This window comes from Cervus elaphus, chromosome 9, assembly GCF_910594005.1.
Source record: "Cervus elaphus chromosome 9, mCerEla1.1, whole genome shotgun sequence".
NCBI lineage: Eukaryota > Metazoa > Chordata > Mammalia > Artiodactyla > Cervidae > Cervus > Cervus elaphus.
Window position 1 is genome coordinate 25412028 of NC_057823.1, and position 21491 is coordinate 25433518.

Genomic DNA, 21491 nt, shown 5'->3' on the forward strand with positions numbered 1-21491 from the left:
ATGTTGAGCTTTAAGCCAACTTTTTCACTCTCCTCTTTCACTTTCAACAAGAGGCTTTTTATTTTTAGTTCCTCTTCACTTTCTGCCATAAGGGTGGTGTCATCTGCATATCTAAGGTTATTGATATTTCTCCCAGCAATCTTGATTGCAGCTTGTGCTTCTTCCAGCCCAGTGTTTCTCATGATGGACTCTGCATATAAGCTAAATAAGCAGGGTGACAATATACAGCCTTGACGTACTCCTTTTCCTGTTTGGAACCAGTCTGTTGTTCCATGTCCAGTTCTAACTGTTGTTTTCTGACCTGCATACAGGTTTCTCAAGAGGCAGGTCAGGTGGTCTGGTATTCCCATCTCTTTAAGAATTTTCCGCAGTTTATTGTGATCCACACAGTCAAAGGCTTTGGCATAGTCAATAAAGCAGAAATAGATGTTTTTCTGGAACTCCTTGCTTTTTCAATGATCCAGCAGATGTTGGCAATTTGATCTCTGGTTCCTCTACCTTTTCTAAAACTAGCTTGCACATCTGGAAGTTCATGGTTCATGTATTACTGAAGCCTGGCTTGGAGGATTTTGAGCATTACCTTACTAGCGTCTGAGATGAGTGCAATTGTGTGGTAGTTTGAGCATTCTTTGGCATTGCCTTTCTTGGGGATTGGAATGAAAACGGAGCTTTTCCAGTCCTGTGGCCACTGCTGAGTTTTCCAAATTTGCTGACATAGAGAGTAGAGCACTTTGACAGCATCATCTTTTAGGATTTGAAATAGCTCAACTGGAATTCCATCACCTCCACTAGCTTTGTTCGTAGTGACACTTCCTAAGGCCCACTTGACTTCACATTCTAGGATGGCTGGCTCTAGGTGAGTGATCACACCATTGTGATTTTCTGGGTCGTGAAGATCTTTTTTGTACAGTTATTCTGTGTATTCTTGCCACCGCTGCTTAATATCTTCTGCTTCTGTTAGGTCCATACCATTTCTGTCCTTTATTGTGCCCATCTTTGCACGAAATGTTCCCTTGGTATCTCTATAATTTTCTTAAAGAGATCTCTAGTCTTTCCCATTCTGTTGTTTTTCTCTGTTTCTTTGCATTGATCGCTGAGGAAGGCTTTCTTAACCTCTCCTTGTTATTCTCTGGAACTGTGCATTCAAATGTGTGTATCTTTCCTTTTCTCCTTTGCTTTTCGTTTCTCTTCATTTCGCTTCTCTTCGTTTCACAGCTATTTGTTAAGGCCTCCTCAGACAGCCATTTTGCTTTTTTGCATTTCTTTTTCTTGGGGATGGTCTTGATCCCTGTTTCCTGTACAGTGTCATGAACCTCTGTCCATAGTCCATCCGGCACACTGTCTATTAGATCTAGTCCCTTAAATTTATTTCTCACTTCCACTGTATAATCATAAGGGATTTGATTTAGGTCATACCTGAATGATCTAGTGGTTTTCCGAACTTTCTTCAATTTAAGTCTGAATTTGGCAATTTTGGCAGATCATGTGGTTCATGACCTGAGCCACAGTCAGCTCCTGGTCTTGTTTTTGCTGACTGTATAGAGCTTCTCCATCTTTGGCTGCAAAGAATAGAATCAATCTGATTTCGGTACAGTACTTGAAGTGTGTTTTGATTTTGTAATTATTTGAATTCAGCAAGTCTAAGTTTCTGCTTTTAACTTAATCTACTATTTGGGTTTTTTTGTTCTTTTAACTTTTGAAAAAGACTGCAACTTGGTTAGACTTCACAGGATTTTCTCTCAAATTTTGAGAAGGGCAACAGTAAAAACAGTATAACAGTTGGAAACTATCAAAGACAATTTAAGAGTCTTCATGTAGTAAGATGTTTTTCTGGAACTCTTTTGCTTTTTCAATGATCCATCGGATGTTGGCAATTTGATCTCTGGTTCCTCTGCTGAAGAGAGTTCCAGAAAAACATCTATTTCTGCTTTATTGACTATGCCAAAGCCTTTGACTGTGTGGATCACAATAAACTGCGGAAAATTCTTAAAGAGATGGGAATACCAGACCACCTGACCTGCCTCTTGAGAAACCTGTATGCAGGTCAGAAAACAACAGTTAGAACTGGACATGGAACAACAGACTGGTTCCAAACAGGAAAAGGAGTACGTCAAGGCTGTATATTGTCACCCTGCTTATTTAGCTTATATGCAGAGTCCATCATGAGAAACACTGGGCTGGAAGAAGCACAAGCTGCAATCAAGATTGCTGGGAGAAATATCAATAACCTTAGATATGCAGATGACACCACCCTTATGGCAGAAAGTGAAGAGGAACTAAAAATAAAAAGCCTCTTGTTGAAAGTGAAAGAGGAGAGTGAAAAAGTTGGCTTAAAGCTCAACATTCAGAAAACTACGATCATGGCATCCGGTCCCATCACTTCATGGGAAGTAGATGGGGAAACAGTGGAAGCAGTGTCAGACTTCATTTTTCTGGGCTCCAAAATCACTGCAGTTGGTGATTGTAGCCATGAAATTAAAAGACGCTTACTCCTTGGAAAGAAAGTTATGACCAACCTAGATAGCATATTAAAAAGCAGAGACATTACTTTGCCAACAAAGGTCCGTCTAGTCAAGGCTATGGTTTTTGCAGTGGTCATGTATGGTTGTGAGAGTTGGACTGTGAAGAAAGCTGAGCGCTGAAAAATTGATGCTTTTGAGCTGTGGTGTTGGAGAATTCTCTTGAGAGTCCCTTGGGACTGCAAGGAGATCCAACCAGTCCATCCTGAAGGAGGTAAGTCCTGGGTGTTCATTGGAAGGACTGATGCTGAAGCTGAAACTCCAATACTTTGGCCACTTCATGTGAAGAGTTGACTCATTGGAAAAGACCCTGATGCTGGGAGGGATTGGTGGGGGCAGGAGGAGAAGGGGACGACAGAGGATGAGATGGCTGGATGGCATCACCAACTCAGTGGACATGAGTTTGTTTAAACTCCGCGAGTTGGTGATTGACAGGGAGGCCTGGCGTGCTGCAGTCCATGAGGTCACAAAGAGTCAGACACAACTGAGTGACTGAACTGAAATGAACTGATGTAGTAAGAAGAAAAAAAATTATTTACATTATTTAGGTTGAATTTTGAGAAATAAGAGTTGAATTTAAAAGCTCTTCCTATGGAAAAGTGTGCATGTATGTTTTCCCCCACTTTGGCTTCTCCTAATACTGTACTTAGTCATAGTGAAAAATGAAACATTTGGTGTTTTTCCTCTTTTCACTTGAGTCCCTTTTATTAAATGATGTCATGCTAAAGCTGGCATATAACAGTCTATTAGCAATTTACAAATATTGTATAAGCACACTTATTTTTAGCATAGTAAACCTATGCTAAAAATTCATTGTTTTTGAATTTCCTAGACTTTGGGCTAGTATCTAGAAATACCAACTTTTGGGTTAAACTGAAAGGATTCTGATTTTGAAAAATATGGAAGCAGAGGTTATTCTGACACTTAAAGCAAATTAGTTTCTCAATTCCGTTTCTGCAGCTCTGTTTCATAGGTTTAAAAAAATCAGTATCTTTAAACTTTTTTTGTTCCTGGCATATAATAATTATTAACTAGTATCAAATGCGGTTGTGTATAAAAACATAGAGATAGTATAATGTAGTGGTTAACACCATAGATCCTGGGAAAGAAAATTGATCTGCAGGATGCAAGAGGAAGAGAAACCACAGCCTCCGAACTCTTTGAATAATGCGAAACAACTGCCCAAAGAACCCTAAACTGAATGTTGCAGAGCATGAGTTACATGGTGCTACAGAAGGTGGCCCATTGCCTCAAGACCTCCCTACTTGCCCCAGCCAGAGTGTAGTCAGCTAACATTCTCACCATGCAAAATGCCGAAGAGTATCTCAAAGGAATATAAGTAAAACATTTGCTGAAATGAGGTATTTTAGTCTGGTTGTGATGCCTGGAATAAAGTCCCAGTAACTCTGGCATTACCATGAAAGACAGTTACTGAGGAAAATAAGTCTTAAAGTATTCAGAGACATATTTTAAGTAAAAAAGACAAACACTGAGTAGAAGGAAAAGATAAGTTGAAGAAATCACCTTTATGGAACAAAAAAGTACAAAATGCAATGAGTACTATTCCAAGAGATCTAAAAGAAAATATGAAGAAGAAAGTATTTAAAAAACAATGGCAGAGGCCATGTCAGAAGAAAAATCAGGACGTGACTCCCAATTCAAAGAGCCACCTGTAATCTGAGCAAAGTTAATTTTAAAAAACTTGTCAATTTACTGTTTCTGGTATTGACTGAGAACAACTAAAAGGGCTGGCTAGTGAAGAGCTACCTGTTATTAAACAGAGAAATTAGACCTCAGTGAGGTAAACTGGAGCCATTATCTGCTACAGAGCATTTACCAGTACAGTACAGGGGAAGTGACTAAGAGACTGAGCCTTTTTTTTTTTTTTTTTGGCAGTAGACTCCCAAGAAAAGGGCAAAGATTTGGAATCCTGCAGTTGCTAAAAGCACAGACTCTGGATGTGTCTGATCCCTTACCACTCATCTAAGACTGTACCCTCCCCCCGAAAAGGATGTTTTTTCCCCAGGGCTATACTCAAGGCAGAATGAAACCTGGATGTGAATATTATAGCGCAGACCAAAAAGGACCGAGAAGAAGCCTAACAAGGGATGGGAAGGGAAACTCCTAAAGCTCAGAGTTAGAAAATTCCCACAGTTGGTTTTTTTTTTTTCCTGCACTCTTGTTTTCCCATTCTCTCAGGCCCCAGCCTCCAGGCAATCCAGTGGCATTGACTCACAAAACGTTCCTCACCCCTTAGTGGAGCCCTGGCTTCAAGAAAGCAAGGCCGATGTCACTGCTCCCACCCCCCCACACACACACTGTCCTCTTCCACTTGGCCCCTGAGGCACTGCAGTGGACAGTTTGGAGGCCTAAGGAACTAGAAAGTGTACCAGGTTGATAACTGACATGAAGGAAGCAGTCCCATAAAGTTGTTTATGAAATCCTAGGCTCACCCACGTCCTATAGGTACATGAATCTGATTGTATTTAGCATATCATAGACGTTGAGAACTCGCACAAACAGACCTCTACCTACTCAGGTCCCAGCCTGACCACTAGGCGGTACAAAGTGGACACATCTGCATAGCACTGCAGTGGCTTTGAAAATTAAACACTGAAACCACCACTCACAGGAGGCTAAGCAGAAATACCCACATTGTCCATAGGTTGCAAATAGGACTCAACAGTTTTAACAGTAGCAAGGAGTCCTTGTTACAGTTTTCTTTGTATTTATTTTTTATGGGGTTTCCTCAGCATTTGAATTTTGCATTGATGTTACTTATCAGTTTTCAAAATTTCATGGCCATTATTAATTACTACTGCCCCTCTTTCTTTACTTTGCATGTGGGAAATCAGTCACTTATATGATAGAATATTTGTGTCCCAACTATTTATTACATTCTGTTCTGTTCTTTCTAACTAGCTTTGTGTTTCAGTTTGGATATTTTCCAATGACCTGTGTTTAAGAAAGTTACACCGTTTTCCGCTGTACCCAGTCTAATGATAAATGCATGCCTTGAATTTAATTTTAGATATTTTTCAGTTCTGGAATATTCACTTGACTCCCTTATAAACTCCAGTTTTTGTTGCACTTCATCTTTTCATCCATTTTATCTCTTTTCCTCTGTGTTCTTCAATGTAAAGATTATAAAATCCTCGTGTATCAACTCTAACATATGGATTATATTTTACTCTCTTTTTCCCTCTGGCTATTTTCTTTCCTTGCATCTTAAAATTTTTTATTGTATGCTATACTTTCTATATAAAGAAACCTTAGTAAAGTTCGTGTTTTTTTCACAGATAGGATTTGCCATTTCCTTTGTTTAATCACATAGAGTAAGGGGAATTGAGCCGGGTCAGGCTGAGTTGCAGAATTACTTAGGCTGTGTCCATTGGTTTCAGGTTGACAACAGACTCGTCATGTGCTTGATGTAGGCCCCTTCTCTAGTGGAACTTGGTCTCTAAGCAGAGACTGAAAAATGTCACTCTGCTTTTTCACCCTTGTCTTCCCAACCACTTCCCTACCTCCAGTCTCTTGATTCAGAATCTGGTAGCTTTGTCTCCTTTTTTATAATTCTTTCCTTCAGAGATTTTGAGCCTAGCTCTTCAGCTTCCCACCCCAAGCCAATGAATCTGTTTTGTGTTTGTTGGATGTCTCTCCCTGTTGTGTGACTTTGTTTCCTGAGTACCATGAAATTCTAAGAAATTTCTAGCCTCATACCTTGTCTTAAAATAGAGATATTTCTTGAAGAGAAGTGACACTGCTTTGGTGCCTCTCTGTGTTCCAGTTTTCTTGCCATTACTCGCAGCCATCAAAACTTCTTTTTCCTCTAGGAGTCCCTCTCCCTGGTCCTCACCTCCTGTTTATGTTTAGACTCAGCAAATGTCCCCAGAGAAGAAAACAGCTGGCAATCTCTGTTTACCCTCTTCCTGCTCTGAAGTTTGCATTCATCTGTTCCTTACTTTCTGCAACTTTCTAACATCTGTAAATATCCCACCACTCAGATAATTTATGCTTAGCATTTTAATTATTTAATAAAAGTAATACATGCATGTTTTACAAATTATACTAAAGAAAGACACCCAGTGGGACCATATTGTGTGTACAGTGTGTTATACCTTTCCACAGTAGTTCGTACTGATTTATTTCTTTTGTAATTGTTACTGCATCAAATTCCATCACACTGTTACCATAATCTTTTGATCTGGTGTTTCATGTTGCTGGATGTTTTAGGATTGTTCATAGTTTTTGCTGTTTACAATGATGTAATAAATATCCTTTGTATTTATCTTTTATGTTTATGTAGATATAGCTATAAGATAAATGTCTCTGAGTGGAATTACCTTTATAGTTACTTTGGTTTTACTTTCTTAAAGTTCCCCAATCTATTTATAAACTTCATTCATCAGTGTATAGGAATGCCTCTGCAGTGGGTTTAATAAACTTTTTAGTTTCTGATATGCTGCCTTTAATAATGAGGGAAGTTGAGCACCTTTTTTATGTGCTAACATTTCTTTTTTATAAACAGTCTTTTCACTTGCCCATTATATGTTGAGTTAATCATCTTTTATTGATTTGTTTGAATGTCTAATAAGTAGAGAAAAGTTTTCTTTTGTCTAAAGGTTGCACATATTTTCCCCAGGTTGTCTTTTGACTTTCCATGTTCATTTGTTTTGCTAGTGCGTGTAAATACACATACACATATACATATATATAGAGACTAAGAAATCTTTAGTCTTTGTATAGTCAAATTTATTAAGCATTGCTTTTATTCTTGGGCACTTTCACCTTATGTTCATATATATCATCTAATATTGATCCTTAATGGTTTTCTAATTATGTTTGTTTGCCATCCATTATTTTTTGTTCCTCACTATTTTTTTAGTTTAACATAATCATTTCTTTATCTACAAAGCATGTGTTGCAGATTTTTACTTATATACGTAAGTCCAGTAAAGATACAAACTACCTTGTACACTCTTGAATCACCTTACATACACTCTGCAGCCAGAGATATCTGCTGCCTGTAAATTCCTGTTGCTCTTAACAGGAAGTTCAAACACCTTACAGTACCTTTATCAGGCCCTTTTTCTAGCTTGTTCTTCAGTCACCTTTTTTCTTGAACTTTCCTTCTGCCACACATGCTTTAAACTTGAGATTTCCTCTACCTAGAATTACTCCTCCTATTGCCTTTGCCTAGTTAAAATCAACTCACTTTACTGATCTCTTCTTACATGATGACTTAATGAAGGAAGATTTTCTTTTTCTTGCTGTCTTAACTAGTTCCTCTAGTTGTGTTCTCTCTGATCCATTTATCATTGATTGTATGTTTCATAACTGAAAGAATCTGCAGGCATCAAGCATAGTCTTCAAAGGTCAGTAAATATTTTTGGAATGGATCAGTATCTTGACTTTAGCTCAAAAAAGCATTTTTATTTTTACCACGTGATTTAAAGTTAATTTTTTTTAAAAACTGCATTGTTGTTTTCAGTTGCTGAGTCGTGTCCGACTCTGTGACCCCCTGGACTGCAGCATGCTGGGTGTCCCTGTCCATCACCTTCTCCCGGAACTTGCTCAAACTCATGTCATTGAGTTGATGAGGCCATCTAACCATCTCGTCCTCTTTCGTCCCCTTCTCCTCCTGCCTTTGGTCTTTCCCAGGATCAGGGTCTTTTCTAATGAGTCAGCTCTTTGCATCAGGTGGCCAAAGTATTGGAGCTTCAGCTTCAGCATCAGTTCTTCCAGTGAATATTCAGGGTTGATTTCCTTTAGGAATGATTGGTTTGGTCTCCTTGCAGTCCAAAGGACTCTCAGGAATCTTCTCCAACGCCAGAATTCAAAAGCATCAATTCTTCAGTGCTCAGCCTGCTTTATGGTCCAACTCTCACATCCATATATGACTACTGGAAAACCATAGCTTTGACTATACAGACCTTTGTTGGCAAAGTAATATCTCTTCTTTTTAATATGCTCTCTAGGTTGGTCATAACTTTTCTTCCAAGGAGCAAGTCTTTTAATTTCATGGCTGCAGTCACCATCCGAAGGGATTTTAGAGCCCAAGAAATAGTCTGTCTTTGTTTCCATTGTTTCCCCATCTATTTGCCATGAAGTGATGGGATGAGATGCTATGATCTTAGTTTTTTAAATGTTGAGTTTTAAGCCAGCTTTTGCACTTTCCCCTTTCACCTTCATCAGCAGGCTCTTTAGTTTCTCTTCGCTTTCTGCATAAGAGTAGTGTCATCTGCATACCTGAAGTTATTGCTATTTCTCCCAGTAATCTTGATTCCAGCTTGTGCTTCATCCAGCCCGGCATTTCACATGATGTACTCTGAATATATGTTAAATAAGCAGTGTGGCAATATACAGCCTTGACATACTCCTTTCCCAGTTTTCAACCAGTCTGTTGTTCCGTGTCTCGTTCAAGCTTTTGCTTCTTGACCTGCATACGGGTTTCTCAAAAGGCAGGTAAGGTGGTCTGGTATTCCCATCTCTTGAGGAATTTTCCAGTTTGTTGTAATCCGCACAGTCAAAGGCTTTAGCATAGTTGTTGAAACAAAAGTAGATGTTTTTTCTGGAACTTTCTTGCTTTTTCTGTGATTCAGCGGATGTTAGCAATTTGATCTCTGGTTCTTCTGCCTTTTCTAAATCCAGCTTGAATATCAAGTTCTCCATTCACTTACTGTTGAAGCCTCGCTCGAAGGATTTTGAGCATTACTTTACTAGTGTGTGAGATGAGTGCAATTCTACATTAGTCTGAAGATTGTTCGGTATTGCGTTTCTTTGGAATCCAGATGAAAGCTGACCTTTTCCAGTCCTGTGGCCACTGCTGAGTTTTCCAAGTTTGCTGGCATATTGAGTGCAGCACTTTAATAGCATCATCTTTTAGGGTTTGAAACAGCTCAGCTGGAATTCCATCACCTCCAGTAGCTATGTTTGTAGTGGTGCTTCATAATGCCCACTTGACTTTGCACTTCAGGCTGTCTGGTTCGACGTGAGTGATCAGACTATCTTGGTTATCTGGGTTATAAAGATCTTTTTTGTATAGTTTTTCTGTGTATTCTTGCCACCTCTTCTTAATATCTTCTGCTTCTGTTAGATCCATACCATTTCTGTCCTTTATTGTACCCATCTTTGCATGAAATGTTTCTTTGCTATCTCTAATTTTCTTGAATAGATCTCTAATCTTCCCATTCTATTTTTTCCCTCTATTTCTTTGCATTGTTCACTTAGGAAGGCTTTCTTATCTCTCCTTGCTCCTCTTTGATACTCTGCATTCAGATGGGTATATCTTTCCTTTTCTCCTTTGCCTTTCACTTCTCTTCTTTTCCCAGCTAATTGTAAGGTTCTTCAGATAACCATTTTGCCTTTTTTGCATTTCTTTTCCTGGGGATGGTTTTGATCACCACCTCTTGCACAGTGTTAGGAGCCTCCATCCACAGTTCTTAAGGCACTTTGTCTTATCAGATTTAATGCCTTGAATCTATTTGTCATTTCCACTGTATAATTGTAAGGAATTTGATCTAGGTCATACGTGAATGACCTAGTGGCTTTCCCTACTTTATTCAATTTAAGTCTCAATTTTGCAATAAGAAGTTCATGATTTGAGCCACAGTCAGCTCCCAGTCTTGTTTTTGCTGACTGTATAGAGCTTCTCCATCTTCGGCTGCAAAGAATATAATCAGTCTGATTTTGCTATTGACCATCTGGTAATGTCCATGTGTAGAGTCTTCTCTTATGTTGCTGGAAGAGCGTGTTTGCCATGACCAGTGCATTCTCTTGGCAACACTTCTTAGCCTTTGCCCTGCTTCATTTTATACTCCCAAGGCCAAACTTTCCTGTTACTCCAGGATCTCTTTACTTCCTCCTTTTGCGTTCCAATTTCCCTATGATGAAAAGGACATCTTTTTTTGGTGTTCGTTCTAGAAGTTGACCTATCTTTGAAAGGTGACTCCTAAAGGTTTCCAGTTTCTTGAAGACAGAAAATGTGCTTTTCATAAGCTTGCAATGTACTTTGGTAATGTGATAACATCCTGGTTGAAACTTTCTAAAATGGTCAAGTCAGTAATTAAATACCAAGCTGTTTATGTTGTAATGTGTCAGTGGCTTTCTTTACTTGTGTCTTACTAGTAAGTCCTTTGATGTTCTAGGAAACTATGGATTTTTTCCAGAAGTAACAGAAAAGATGACAATTTCGTATGTTTGAGATTTCAGTGGGTACATTTATATAATTTATAGCTTCTCTTTTATAAAGGTCCAGAGTCATACTACTCATAGCTATACTTCCTGTTAAGCTGAGGTCTGAGTCTTGGGTGGCTAAAGACCTGCATGTTCAAAAGTGTGCAGCCACCACCCCTCACAGGTATCATCAGTCTTCAGGAATGTTGTCTGCTACTTTAGCATGCATTTTTTAATTTTTTTTTTCTTCCCCTCTAGCAGTTGATCTGTCTTCTTTGAGAACACATTTAGGACAGGAACAGCCAAAAAATAACTATTGTGACATTAGTTAATGAAAAGCAGTTCACATAGATTTTCCTAACTGGTAAATGAGACACCAGAAACTTGTAGATATAGAGCTTTATAAAGATTTATCTTTGTTTTATCTCATCCCAAGAGGTATAGGCCCTCTTATAAGATGAAAAACTGGATCTCAGCAAAGCGATTGCTGGAAAGGCAAGTTCTCCACTGTGCTTGCACCCTCCTTGAGGATGAAATATAACTCATCAGACTTTGGATTGATAGAAAGTTATCTACAAATGCTTGGTTTTTTACTTCAGACCACTGTAGTAAATGCTCGTTAATGACTTTCACTTGACTGAGTGACTTAAGTCTCACAGATGTTACATTGAGGAAATTGTCATATATTACAAAATTTAATATTATTTGTTTCTGGTAAAAGCAGGTCCAGAAGGGCTCTCTCCCTTTTTTGTATTTTGATGGTTAAAGTTTGCAAAATGAGGCCTGACTTGTAGTACTTACATCTCATCTCAAATGATAAGGGATAAAATATAAATAATAGAATCTAAGTACCTTTTTCTATAAAATCTGGGTTGATTAGCAATTATATTGTTTATTACCTAAATTGGAGCCTGTGGACTTTTGAAACATGCTGGCAATCTGCCCACTTCGTTTTTGTTTTCACCAGTGAATTTCTTTTATCACTATTGATCAGCATCAGAATTACAGTCAGGTATAAAAGATGAAAGTGAATATAGCTGATTAATGAAGACTGAGTGTAAATTTAATAATGCAGTGGGATTTAATGAATAAGGCTATGAAAGGCCAGATGATAGAAAACAACTATGTTTATCTAAAATCTATCGTTGATATAAAAACTTTCTAATGAGAAGAAATGACAGTTTTTTTTTATCTATTTCCACAGTGTTCAAAGAGTTACTTAGTAGGACTGAACAAGAAAAATCTGGTGTTCCTCATATTCCCAAAATTGCTGAAAAAAAAAGTAATCGACACTCAATCCAGGATGTACCAGGAGATCTTGAACAGACATCACAGGAGAAAGGAAATAAGAAAATAAAAGCAAATACTGTTTCAGGTGGAAGAAACAAAATCAGGAAAATTTTGGATAAAACACGATTTAGTATCTTGCCTCCAAAACTATTTAGGTAGGTAATGACAATCTCTGTAATGTAGGCATTTTCCTATTGACTATGAAGTTTTTTATGGAAAAAGGGAAGTTGGGTCACTTTTAGTTTTTATACAGCTATTGCATCATGCAGTCTACAAGCAGTCCATAAATAAGTAAGAATAAATTCTAAATGTCTCATCACTTCCATGAAGTTATCATTGTTAGATTATATAGTCTTCCATTAGCCTTGATCTGAATTTTAGAAAAGACTGTTCATTTTATTTTATGAAATCTTTTTTTTTTTTGGTATATTTTTGGTCCAGTGTCAGTCCCGTGATCTACAAATTTGAACATCTTAAAACTTGAGACCTATTCACTGATACTATTTTTTTTTTTTTGTCTTTCAAATCTTTCTTTTATTGCACTATTTATCCCCTCTTGAATTCTAAAGCTAACCTTTTTAATCAAATCTATTTCTGTTTTGAAAACAGAATATCGCCAAATCTGAGTAGAACCTCAGGATTTTAAATGCAGATTAAATTCTTAAAATACTGATAAAATGAATCCAGTGTCATGACTGGGAATTGCTCTAATACATATTATATCTGTGTATATTTTTATAGTGTCCACTTTCTAAAGTAATCAGAAAAGTTATAATTAAATACATTACTTAGCACATAGTCGTCACTCAGTATTTGCTGAATTAAGGCAAAGAATCACTGAAAGGAAAGAGCATATTTAAAGAAAATACTGAGCTTGTCTCTTAAGAGTTCTTTGTATTGTGCCAGGTGATAATTACGGAGCAGTAAAGAGGTAGTCCCTGCCTTGAGGGGATTCATAGCAGGAACCCTTTATTCTTCACACATTTATCATAAATTAGGCACAATATCCAGAGATAGAAATAGTGAAAGTAGAACGAGGTTTTTACCCTGTAAGAGCTGGTCATCTAAAACGGAAAATGAGCAAGTGGTCCATTATAGTGTGATAATTATTTTGATACGTACAAAGGCAGAAACAAGCTTGGTAAATTTGGGTAGACTGTGTTTCTCAGTGCATAACTAATGATGAAGCATGATAGATAGGTTAGTGAATGACTTTGAATATTATGCTAAAGATATGAACTTCATGTCATAATAGGGGGCCATCGAAGACATGTGACGTGGTAAGATTTACTCTTCTAAGATCTTTTAGCTGTGGTAGTGGTTTGGGGTTGACAGTGCAACACAGTATAGCAATAACAGCAAGAAAAAATAGAAACAAGGTGAATGTCAGCTCTTAACTTTTACTTAAAGATCCTTAGGAATTTCCTGATCAGAAAATGCTTCATCAGTTTTTATTTTCAACTCTGGGAAACACATTTATTCTTAATTTAATTTGGAGCTCACAGAAAATTGAAACATCCTGAGCTGTGTTCATAATGTCTCTTGTTTTTAGAAAATTTATTAGTCATTCTTTTTTGTGTGACTCTTCTCCTTGAGGCTTTAAAAAAAATCATAACTTTAGAAAAATTCTTTTAATATTGAGCATATTATAGTATGATAGCAGCATGGGAAACACTTTCATGTAAGAATAAACTTTTTCTCACAAATGAGATTTCAATAAAGACAATATCAGAGGGACCAGCTCACACTGAAGAGATTGGGGACGGTTTGGGGTGACCAGAAGTCTGCATGAACACGCTGAGGAAAAGGGAAAGGAATGGAGGTTCAGAAGGGAGAAGAATTCACGCAGGGAGATCTCAGGAGTGATGCCCAGAGCTCCATTTCCAGAAGCCCATGGGTGTTTGATCTGGAAAACATGCATTTCCTGTAACAGAGTCTCATTTTGCACACTTGGTGGCACAGTTGTGACATGTGTCATCAAAAGCCGAAGAACACCATGACTGCAATTAGTTTGTCACATTTCACCTAGCTATATTCAGTTGTCAGGCATCTCAATCAATATCTCATCTCTATAGTGTTTCCTTCAGGAAGTGGGAATTGGTTACTCCAGTTGGTGTCTATCTTTGCTTACAGCAGGAGGCATGGAAATTGAGTTGGCTGGGAGCAGTCTTTTAAGTGTGTTCAAGCACTGTTTGTTTATATTAGGACCCCTCCAAAATGAAAGATCTAGTAAAAATTATTTTACTTAAACTCAGAGGGATTTTTGTTGTTAGTCAGCAAGCATTTATTGAGTCTCTCCCTTGTGGCAGCAGGAGTTTGTTGGCTGTGAATAAAATATGAATAGAATTCTGCCTTTCAGGAGTTAATATTAAACCGGTCATCTCTTATAAACATAATGCTAATAATTTCAGCTGTAAAAATACCCCCCCCAAAAAACCAGATTATTTTGGTAGAAATCATAACAGTTTTCTACTGGACCCTATTTTGCAGGGAAAATGAATTTGTTTTAGGTTAGATACTTTGCATTTTTGAGAATGTATGTCATATTTCTTGATACTTAATCATTAGGTGAATTCAGACTACCTCTTTTGCTACACACACATGCACACACAGAGATCAGTAGAAGTTGAGTAGACACAGAACATGAATGAGATGTTCTGCATCAGTAATAATCAAGAATAGGGAATTTGCTGGTGGTTCAGTGGTTAGGACTCAGCGCTTTCACAGTCCTGAGACTGTGGGCCCTGGTTCAACCCCATATCAGGGAGCTAAGATCCCGCAAACTGCACAGCAAGGCCAAAAATTAAAATGATCATTGTCGTTATTAGTTGTTCTTTATCCATGGTAAAATAAAACTGCAAAATTTTCGGGAGATGTCCAGCTACAAGAGACTGGTTAAATAAATTGTGCTATTTACTGTGAAATGACTAGAAGGAAAAAGGTTGATTATGGTTTTCTCTAAGTAGCTTTATAGGTAAATTTTCCATTTCTTGCTTGCTTCCTTGTTTTTTGTATTTAAAATTTTTTTGGTTTGAATATTTTTTAATTAGGAAGAATTTTTCATGAGTTTAATTCCACAGTTTTCAGTGTGGCTTCTCTGTGTCTGGACTTTTTGGAATGGGCACTTACTTGGCTCTGACTTTCGCAGCACGAAGAGTTGTCATAGAAATACTGTGAGAGAGAGTGTCCACATCTGTAAGTGGAGTAAAGATACTGAGTATAAGGAAGGAATAAGTCACTGAGATAAGACTCGGTAATTCCCCAGATACCTAACCGTGACATAATTTTAAAATGAAAGAATGCTCCTGAAAATTACAAGTGGAAAAAGAAAGTCTAACTGATTTTGAATAATATCCTCAGATTAAAACATATTCTTTTTATTCTTGACCTGAAAATCAGGAAGTCTGATCTCCTATTTTTTTTTTTAATTGTAGCTTTTATTTTGTTTTCTTTAATCATGGATTACCCAGTCAAGTATCTAATTCATTGTAACAGTCCTGGAAGTAGATTGCCTTGTTTGGTTATTAGAAATTATTTTTTTCTTCTCCATTTAGTGTTAGCTTTCATTCTGTGCTTGCTTTTAATATTGGTATTATTTTTGTTTGCAAACTGTTGATGTTTATGCAGCCTTTTTAGTTTCATACTCTGAAACTAAAATATACATTTATTTTAAGTAAATTCAGTATCAAGAATTACTGAGGAATTTTTCAAAACTATCTTGTTTCTGTTACTGCATCATCTTCTCAGGAGACTGTTTTGGTAAGAAATGACATGTTCGCAAATAGGCTTTATTATTCAGCTTCCAAACAAGCATGGATATTTTGCCAATTAGATATTGTTTCATGTCATAGCATGGGTTGTACATAACATTAGTATAGTTTTCATTTATATATGCTTTCACCTTAGTTACCATGAATTTATTACCAGCTTTACTTTATTATTGGGGAAGGAAATGGCAACCCACTCCAGTATTCTTGCCTGGAAGATCCCATGGACGGAGGAACCTGGTGGGCTGCAGTCCATGGGGTCGCGAAGAGTCGGACACGACTGAGCGATTTCACTTCACTTCACTTTGTTATAGCTTTTCCGTGTCATATCTATTGCTTATTAAAAAGCAGAGGTAATATTAAATAACATCAGTAAGATAGATAAAGACTTTTAGTATTTCATGTACTTCTTAGTCTCTGTAGTAAATTCTAGTTATTGCAAGTGACAGCCAATTCCCTGAATAGTAAATTGTAACTTTTTAATATTGTTAAAATTGTTTAGACTTTGATTATGAGTAGAAACAGCTAACAGTTTGCTTCCTTGGATTTAGTTACCTGACTATGTCCAAGAACTGGCAGGTTGTTTTCAGAAATCAAAGACTTGTATTTTTAAAAATTCTTTATTATTTATGTAATATGAATTATAGGGCTTTCCTGGGCTCAGTGGTAAAGAATCCACTTGCCAATGCAGGAGACATGGGTTCAGTCCCTGAATTGGGAAGATCCCCTGGAGAAGGAAATAGCCACCCACTCCAGTATTCTTGCTTGGAAAAGCCCATGGACCTGTAGGAGCCCATGCCCATGTAGGAGCCTGGTGGCAGCCTACAGTCCATGGGGTTGCAAAAGAGTTGGACACGACCTGGCAACTAAACAACAGCAGCAGCAAATATGAATTGTTGCCAAAATACTTAAACAAAACTCTAAATAAAATGTGTGAAAGCCCGCCAACCCTGTTTTTTCTCTTACTGTAAGCTATTTAGCTCTGATCTTTAGGGATACACCCCTAATTATAAGGAACCAACTTAGCAGAAATAAAAATTTCTCATCAAATAAATGATTCCCTTAGCCTTATCATAAGATTAGACTGCATTCTTTCCTCCTAGGAAAGCATTTCCTCTTTCTGTAGTGCCTTTACCTGTTGTACCCATACTACCCCCTCTGTTTTTTATTTTGAATTAGGTAAAATCCTTTCTAGATATGTATTGTTCTATTTTCATTTCAGTAAAAGTGCTACTATCTTCTAAAAAGTAGGAATCCTATTTTTCTCTGTGCCAAAATGTTCACCTACATTACTTTGTTTAATCTTTGCCATAGTCCTAGGGGATCAATAGTATTATTTACAGTTTTGGATGAGGTAACCAAGAAACGAAGAAATTTCCCTGAGGTCACACAGCTAATAACCTAGGTCTGTTTGACATAGCTTGCTCTTGAAGCACTTAACTATGCTTTTTTCCATGTTCTCATGCTTCTCCCTGACTTCTCTTTGTCTTATCCTGGCTGTCTTCCTTGTCTGGCTACTAACAGTCCTTTAGCTGTTTATTTAGCAATCCTCTAAATTCCATCTTGCATAGTTTTCTAATCTGCCTAAGTCCTATTTTTAACTCCTAACATATCTAGGAAGTTCCCTATATTATTCAGACCTTAATCCATCCCAAGATCATAGGTAAGTATTCTGTGATAATTATTTGTATATGTAGCAAACACTGGGTAGAATGCTATACTGAAAAATATATATAGAGATGGGAATTAATATTAACCTAAAACATTGATTTTAACCAGTGCTTAGAAATAAGTAGTATTTTGGTTGTTGATGCTAATGGAAGTCTACTTTTCACTGCTGTCCTATGTTTGTATAGAACTGTTTTGCTTATCCTATGTTTTATAGAATTTGAGGGGTATCCAAACCTTAAGTAATAGGGTTGTGTTTGGTTTTATTTTTTCTCTTGGTTTTAGAATTGCCTGTTTAACACCTCTGAAATATTTTAAAGGAAGGGTATTATATTTGCTTAATACGGCCATTTAATAAATGTTACTCGTTTTTGAAACCTTTAAAGGGAATTAACTTTCAATGACTGGCTTTCTGCTTTGGTTTTGATCGTCTCATCTAGGGAACAGCCAAATAATTAGACTTGAGAGATCACACAAGAAATGATGCACTCTTAGAATAAATTAGAGCCTGTAAAATTCTCTTTTTTTTTTTCTCTTTCTTGGTCCCCCTTTTTTCTTCAGCTTTCTGTTTGTCACATACAGCCATGGTCGTTTGCTGCTGTTTTCTGTGTCACCTTGCTGTTTTCCCTTCTCTGTACTTGGTGGTTGGAGCAGTTGCCAGGTTTCTCATGTGTTTGAAGACCTATCTTACTTTGTCACTTGAGCCTAGCCCCATTGTTTTCTACAACCTGCCATATTTTTGTCTTGGGTTCAGACCAGCTCCATCCTTTGCCTCAAAGGTTGCCAAGCTTTTCTTTCGAGAGGAAGAACCTTGCTGCGGTGTGGCTGTACGTGTTGGATATATGTCTTAGTGTCTAATGAAGCTGGCAGATCTCAAGAACTTCCTATTCAGGCTCATTTTCTCTACCAAAACCAACAGAAACTAAATACGAAATACAAACGTTTCTGTGTCATGTAGATCCCACCTTTGAAAAACAGAGGAGTTAATTCATGTAAAATCTATAGTTGGCCCTACCCACCTGTGGTTCCTCACATCTGTGGATTCAGCCTGTCAGGGGCTGTGCAGTACTGTAGTGTTTACTGCCACTGAGAAACATCCGTGCGTAAGTGGACCTGCTTAGTTCATACTTGCATTGTTCAGGGGTCAGCCATAATAGAATTACCTAGATGTATAAATTAAATTTTATTTGAGTGTAATTATTAAAAAAACATTTTAGTGTCATTTTCAGTATTACACCTGTCCTGTTTTTTTTAATTGCTATAGTATTTTAAAATCACTACTTTGAATTGGTCCTGTTATGCCTTGTACATAGAGAACAGAAATGTTTACTATTAAGGCTCCTCAAATACTTGAAAGTGATGTGTGGCTTTCTTTTGAAGTGATGGAGGCCTGAGCCAGTCACAGGATGACAGCATTGTGGGAACGAGACACTGTAGGCACAGTCTGGCCATCATGCCTATCCCTGGAACACTCTCGTCCAGCAGCCCCGATCTCCTCCAGCCTACCACCAGCATGTTGGATTTTTCTAATCCCTCAGGTAATTTTTGCTTATTTTATACAGCCATATTTGTACCACATAGATAAATAGATGGTTGAGCATGTGTAACAAATACTAGATTTGCTGGCAGACCTCTTTTTTCACCTCCATATTTTGACTTGGTGCAGAAACGCCAAAGAGAAGATTATGTCTTTTTCTCTAAACTGGAGTGATGGTACTTTCAGTATGAAAGAGAAATACGTGTCTTTTGGTAACCCTAATCCAAGCAGTGGAATGAAAGCAGGGATACTTCTTCTCAGTCAAGAAACATGTTACTCAGAGTGTGGAAAGGAATAAAGCAAATTATTTTAATCTAATTTGTCTCACTTACCTTTCTCTGTGATGTACAGAAATGTGTTAACAGTTTTTTAGAAACACTAATTTTTCTCTCCACTACCTGAAACTAATGTTTTTGTTATATCCAATGTTGTTACAATACTATAGCATCTTTTTCATTGATGATCAGACTTTCAGTGTGGGACATTGAGTTTATTTTTCTGTATCTATTCATGCTCAGAGGCAGAAATTGTCATTTAACTGTGTAACCTAAAATTTCTTTACAAGGATGGAACATTTTGAAGAATTATTTATATATCTACTATTTGAATGGGTTTGAGATGGCTTTCAATAAAAGATGCATACAACTAAAAACTGAAGTATCTATTTGATCCAAGGAGAGGAGGGAAAAAAGCACCTCCTCAAAGATGCATATAGTTGTGATCAGCTTCAGTTTTGATGTTGAAGCTCTAACAGCTAGTGGGAAAAGGGGAGAATTCTGTTATTCTTCACCTGTTCCGAGAGATTCCTAGGCCCAGTGATCTGTCTTTGACACATCCCACTCTCTACGTGACCATAGGGTCCTTTCTAGGGCAGCAGTCTCCAACTTTTTCAACACCAGGGACTGGTTTCGTGGGAGACAGTTTTCCCATGGACCACGGGGCAGGGATGGTTATGGGATGATTCAAACACATTACATTTTTGTGCACTTTATTTCTGTTGTTATTACATCAGCTCCACCTCAGAGCATCAGGCATTAGGTCCTGGAGGCGGAGGACCCGTATTCTGGAATGAAGGTTTTGATGAGCCATTACTTGACTTAGAAATGTCTAGTGATTTCTATTTGTTCTGGATTCAGTAGTGAGATGGAAACCACTCCATATATTTGATCAGAAGTTATTATCAGATATTGTTACCAAGTATAAAGTAAACTTTTACGTAAGAAGGTAAGAAAGCAAGCACTAAAGTGTCACAGTTAGGAAGCTACAAAGTGGATTCAGCTTCTGGTGCATGAAAGAAATGCCACCACCAGGGTGAAGGAGTATCTTTCGAGCGGTACAGGAGCCAAATACCCACACATAAGAAAATAAGGCAGCAGGTCTCTTCTTGTAGCCTTGCAGTCTAGCTCTGGTGCTCCCTTTTGCCAGAACCTAAGAGAGGGACCTTGGCAAGAAAGAAATATGGTTTGCAGAGTCCCAGCCCCATTGTAGCAGGGTAGTGTAGGTTTAACTTAATAACTGTTGGTATCCAGTTTTTACAGTATAATTATAACCCCCTTTTCTAGCCTCCTGTTACACCATTCTCCAAACTGTTACCTCTCTGTCTCTCCTGAGTATGGGACGTACCTTCAGAACTGTCTTTCTGTGCCTATATTGTTTGCTACCTCTGGTGTTTTCTCCTTGTATATCCCAGGAAATTTTTATTATTCCTCAGTGCTGAGCCCAAGTGTTACCTCATCTGGGGATCTCAGGTCCCTCTGATGCAGAATCGCTCTCTCCTTTTCTAGCACATTATCATTGTCTGGCTAATGTTGTCACGTGGTAGTATGGGAATTTATTTCTGTGTGTGCGTATGTTCCATAGCAGTATTTCTTACACTGCATTCACAAATAAAATGTTTAAACACTACCAAAGCACAAACTAAATATTCATCTGTACTTAAACACTTGCACTAAGACAAGTGTTTAGGGATGTATGATTTATAACTTGATTGACTTACAATTATTGATATACATTTGTATTTTTGCCACTGGCATATTTAGAAATGAGGCAGGGTGGGAGGTAAAGGATGGGTAGAAGGGGGAAGAGAGAGAGAAATTGGGGATTTAGCTAGGGAAACGAAAGAGGTTGGAATTATTAAAATTTAGAAACTGTAAACCCCATAGCACTGAAATTCTGATCTCTGAAGAGGATATACTATTCAAGATTGATTGCATAATTCCTTCTTTGAGAACATGTTGAAAGTGTTGGAGATGCCCTTTTACTGTCTGTCCAAGAGAAAGTCAGTCTGCAAAGCTCAGTCTGCAGCCTTTGTCCATATCAGCAATATGAATGAGCACATATAAGAACTTAAAATTATATTTTTAAATCTCCAAATGAGCAACGTTATGAAAAACCTTCTGCAGTGCTGTTTATATTTATGGTGAATAAAATATTTATTACCAATTAATTCCAAATTCAGCTTGGTGAATCATAAATGACAGCACTGAATTTTAGGTTAGCTATGTGTACATCACATATGTATATTGTAGTACATGT

The 21491-nt window shown here is 37.5% G+C and overlaps 1 protein-coding gene across 3 annotated transcripts in view; it reads left to right on the forward strand.

The window, feature by feature from the left end:
• RAPGEF6 (Rap guanine nucleotide exchange factor 6) overlaps positions 1-21491 on the forward strand; it is a 226782-nt gene that overhangs the window by 157731 nt on the left and 47560 nt on the right. For all 3 annotated transcript variants that reach the window (XM_043912175.1, XM_043912173.1, XM_043912174.1), the window contains exons 16-17: positions 11899-12139; positions 18800-18957. In XM_043912175.1, the coding sequence (XP_043768110.1) occupies positions 11899-12139; positions 18800-18957 (399 nt within the window). The remainder of the gene's footprint in view (positions 1-11898; positions 12140-18799; positions 18958-21491) is intronic.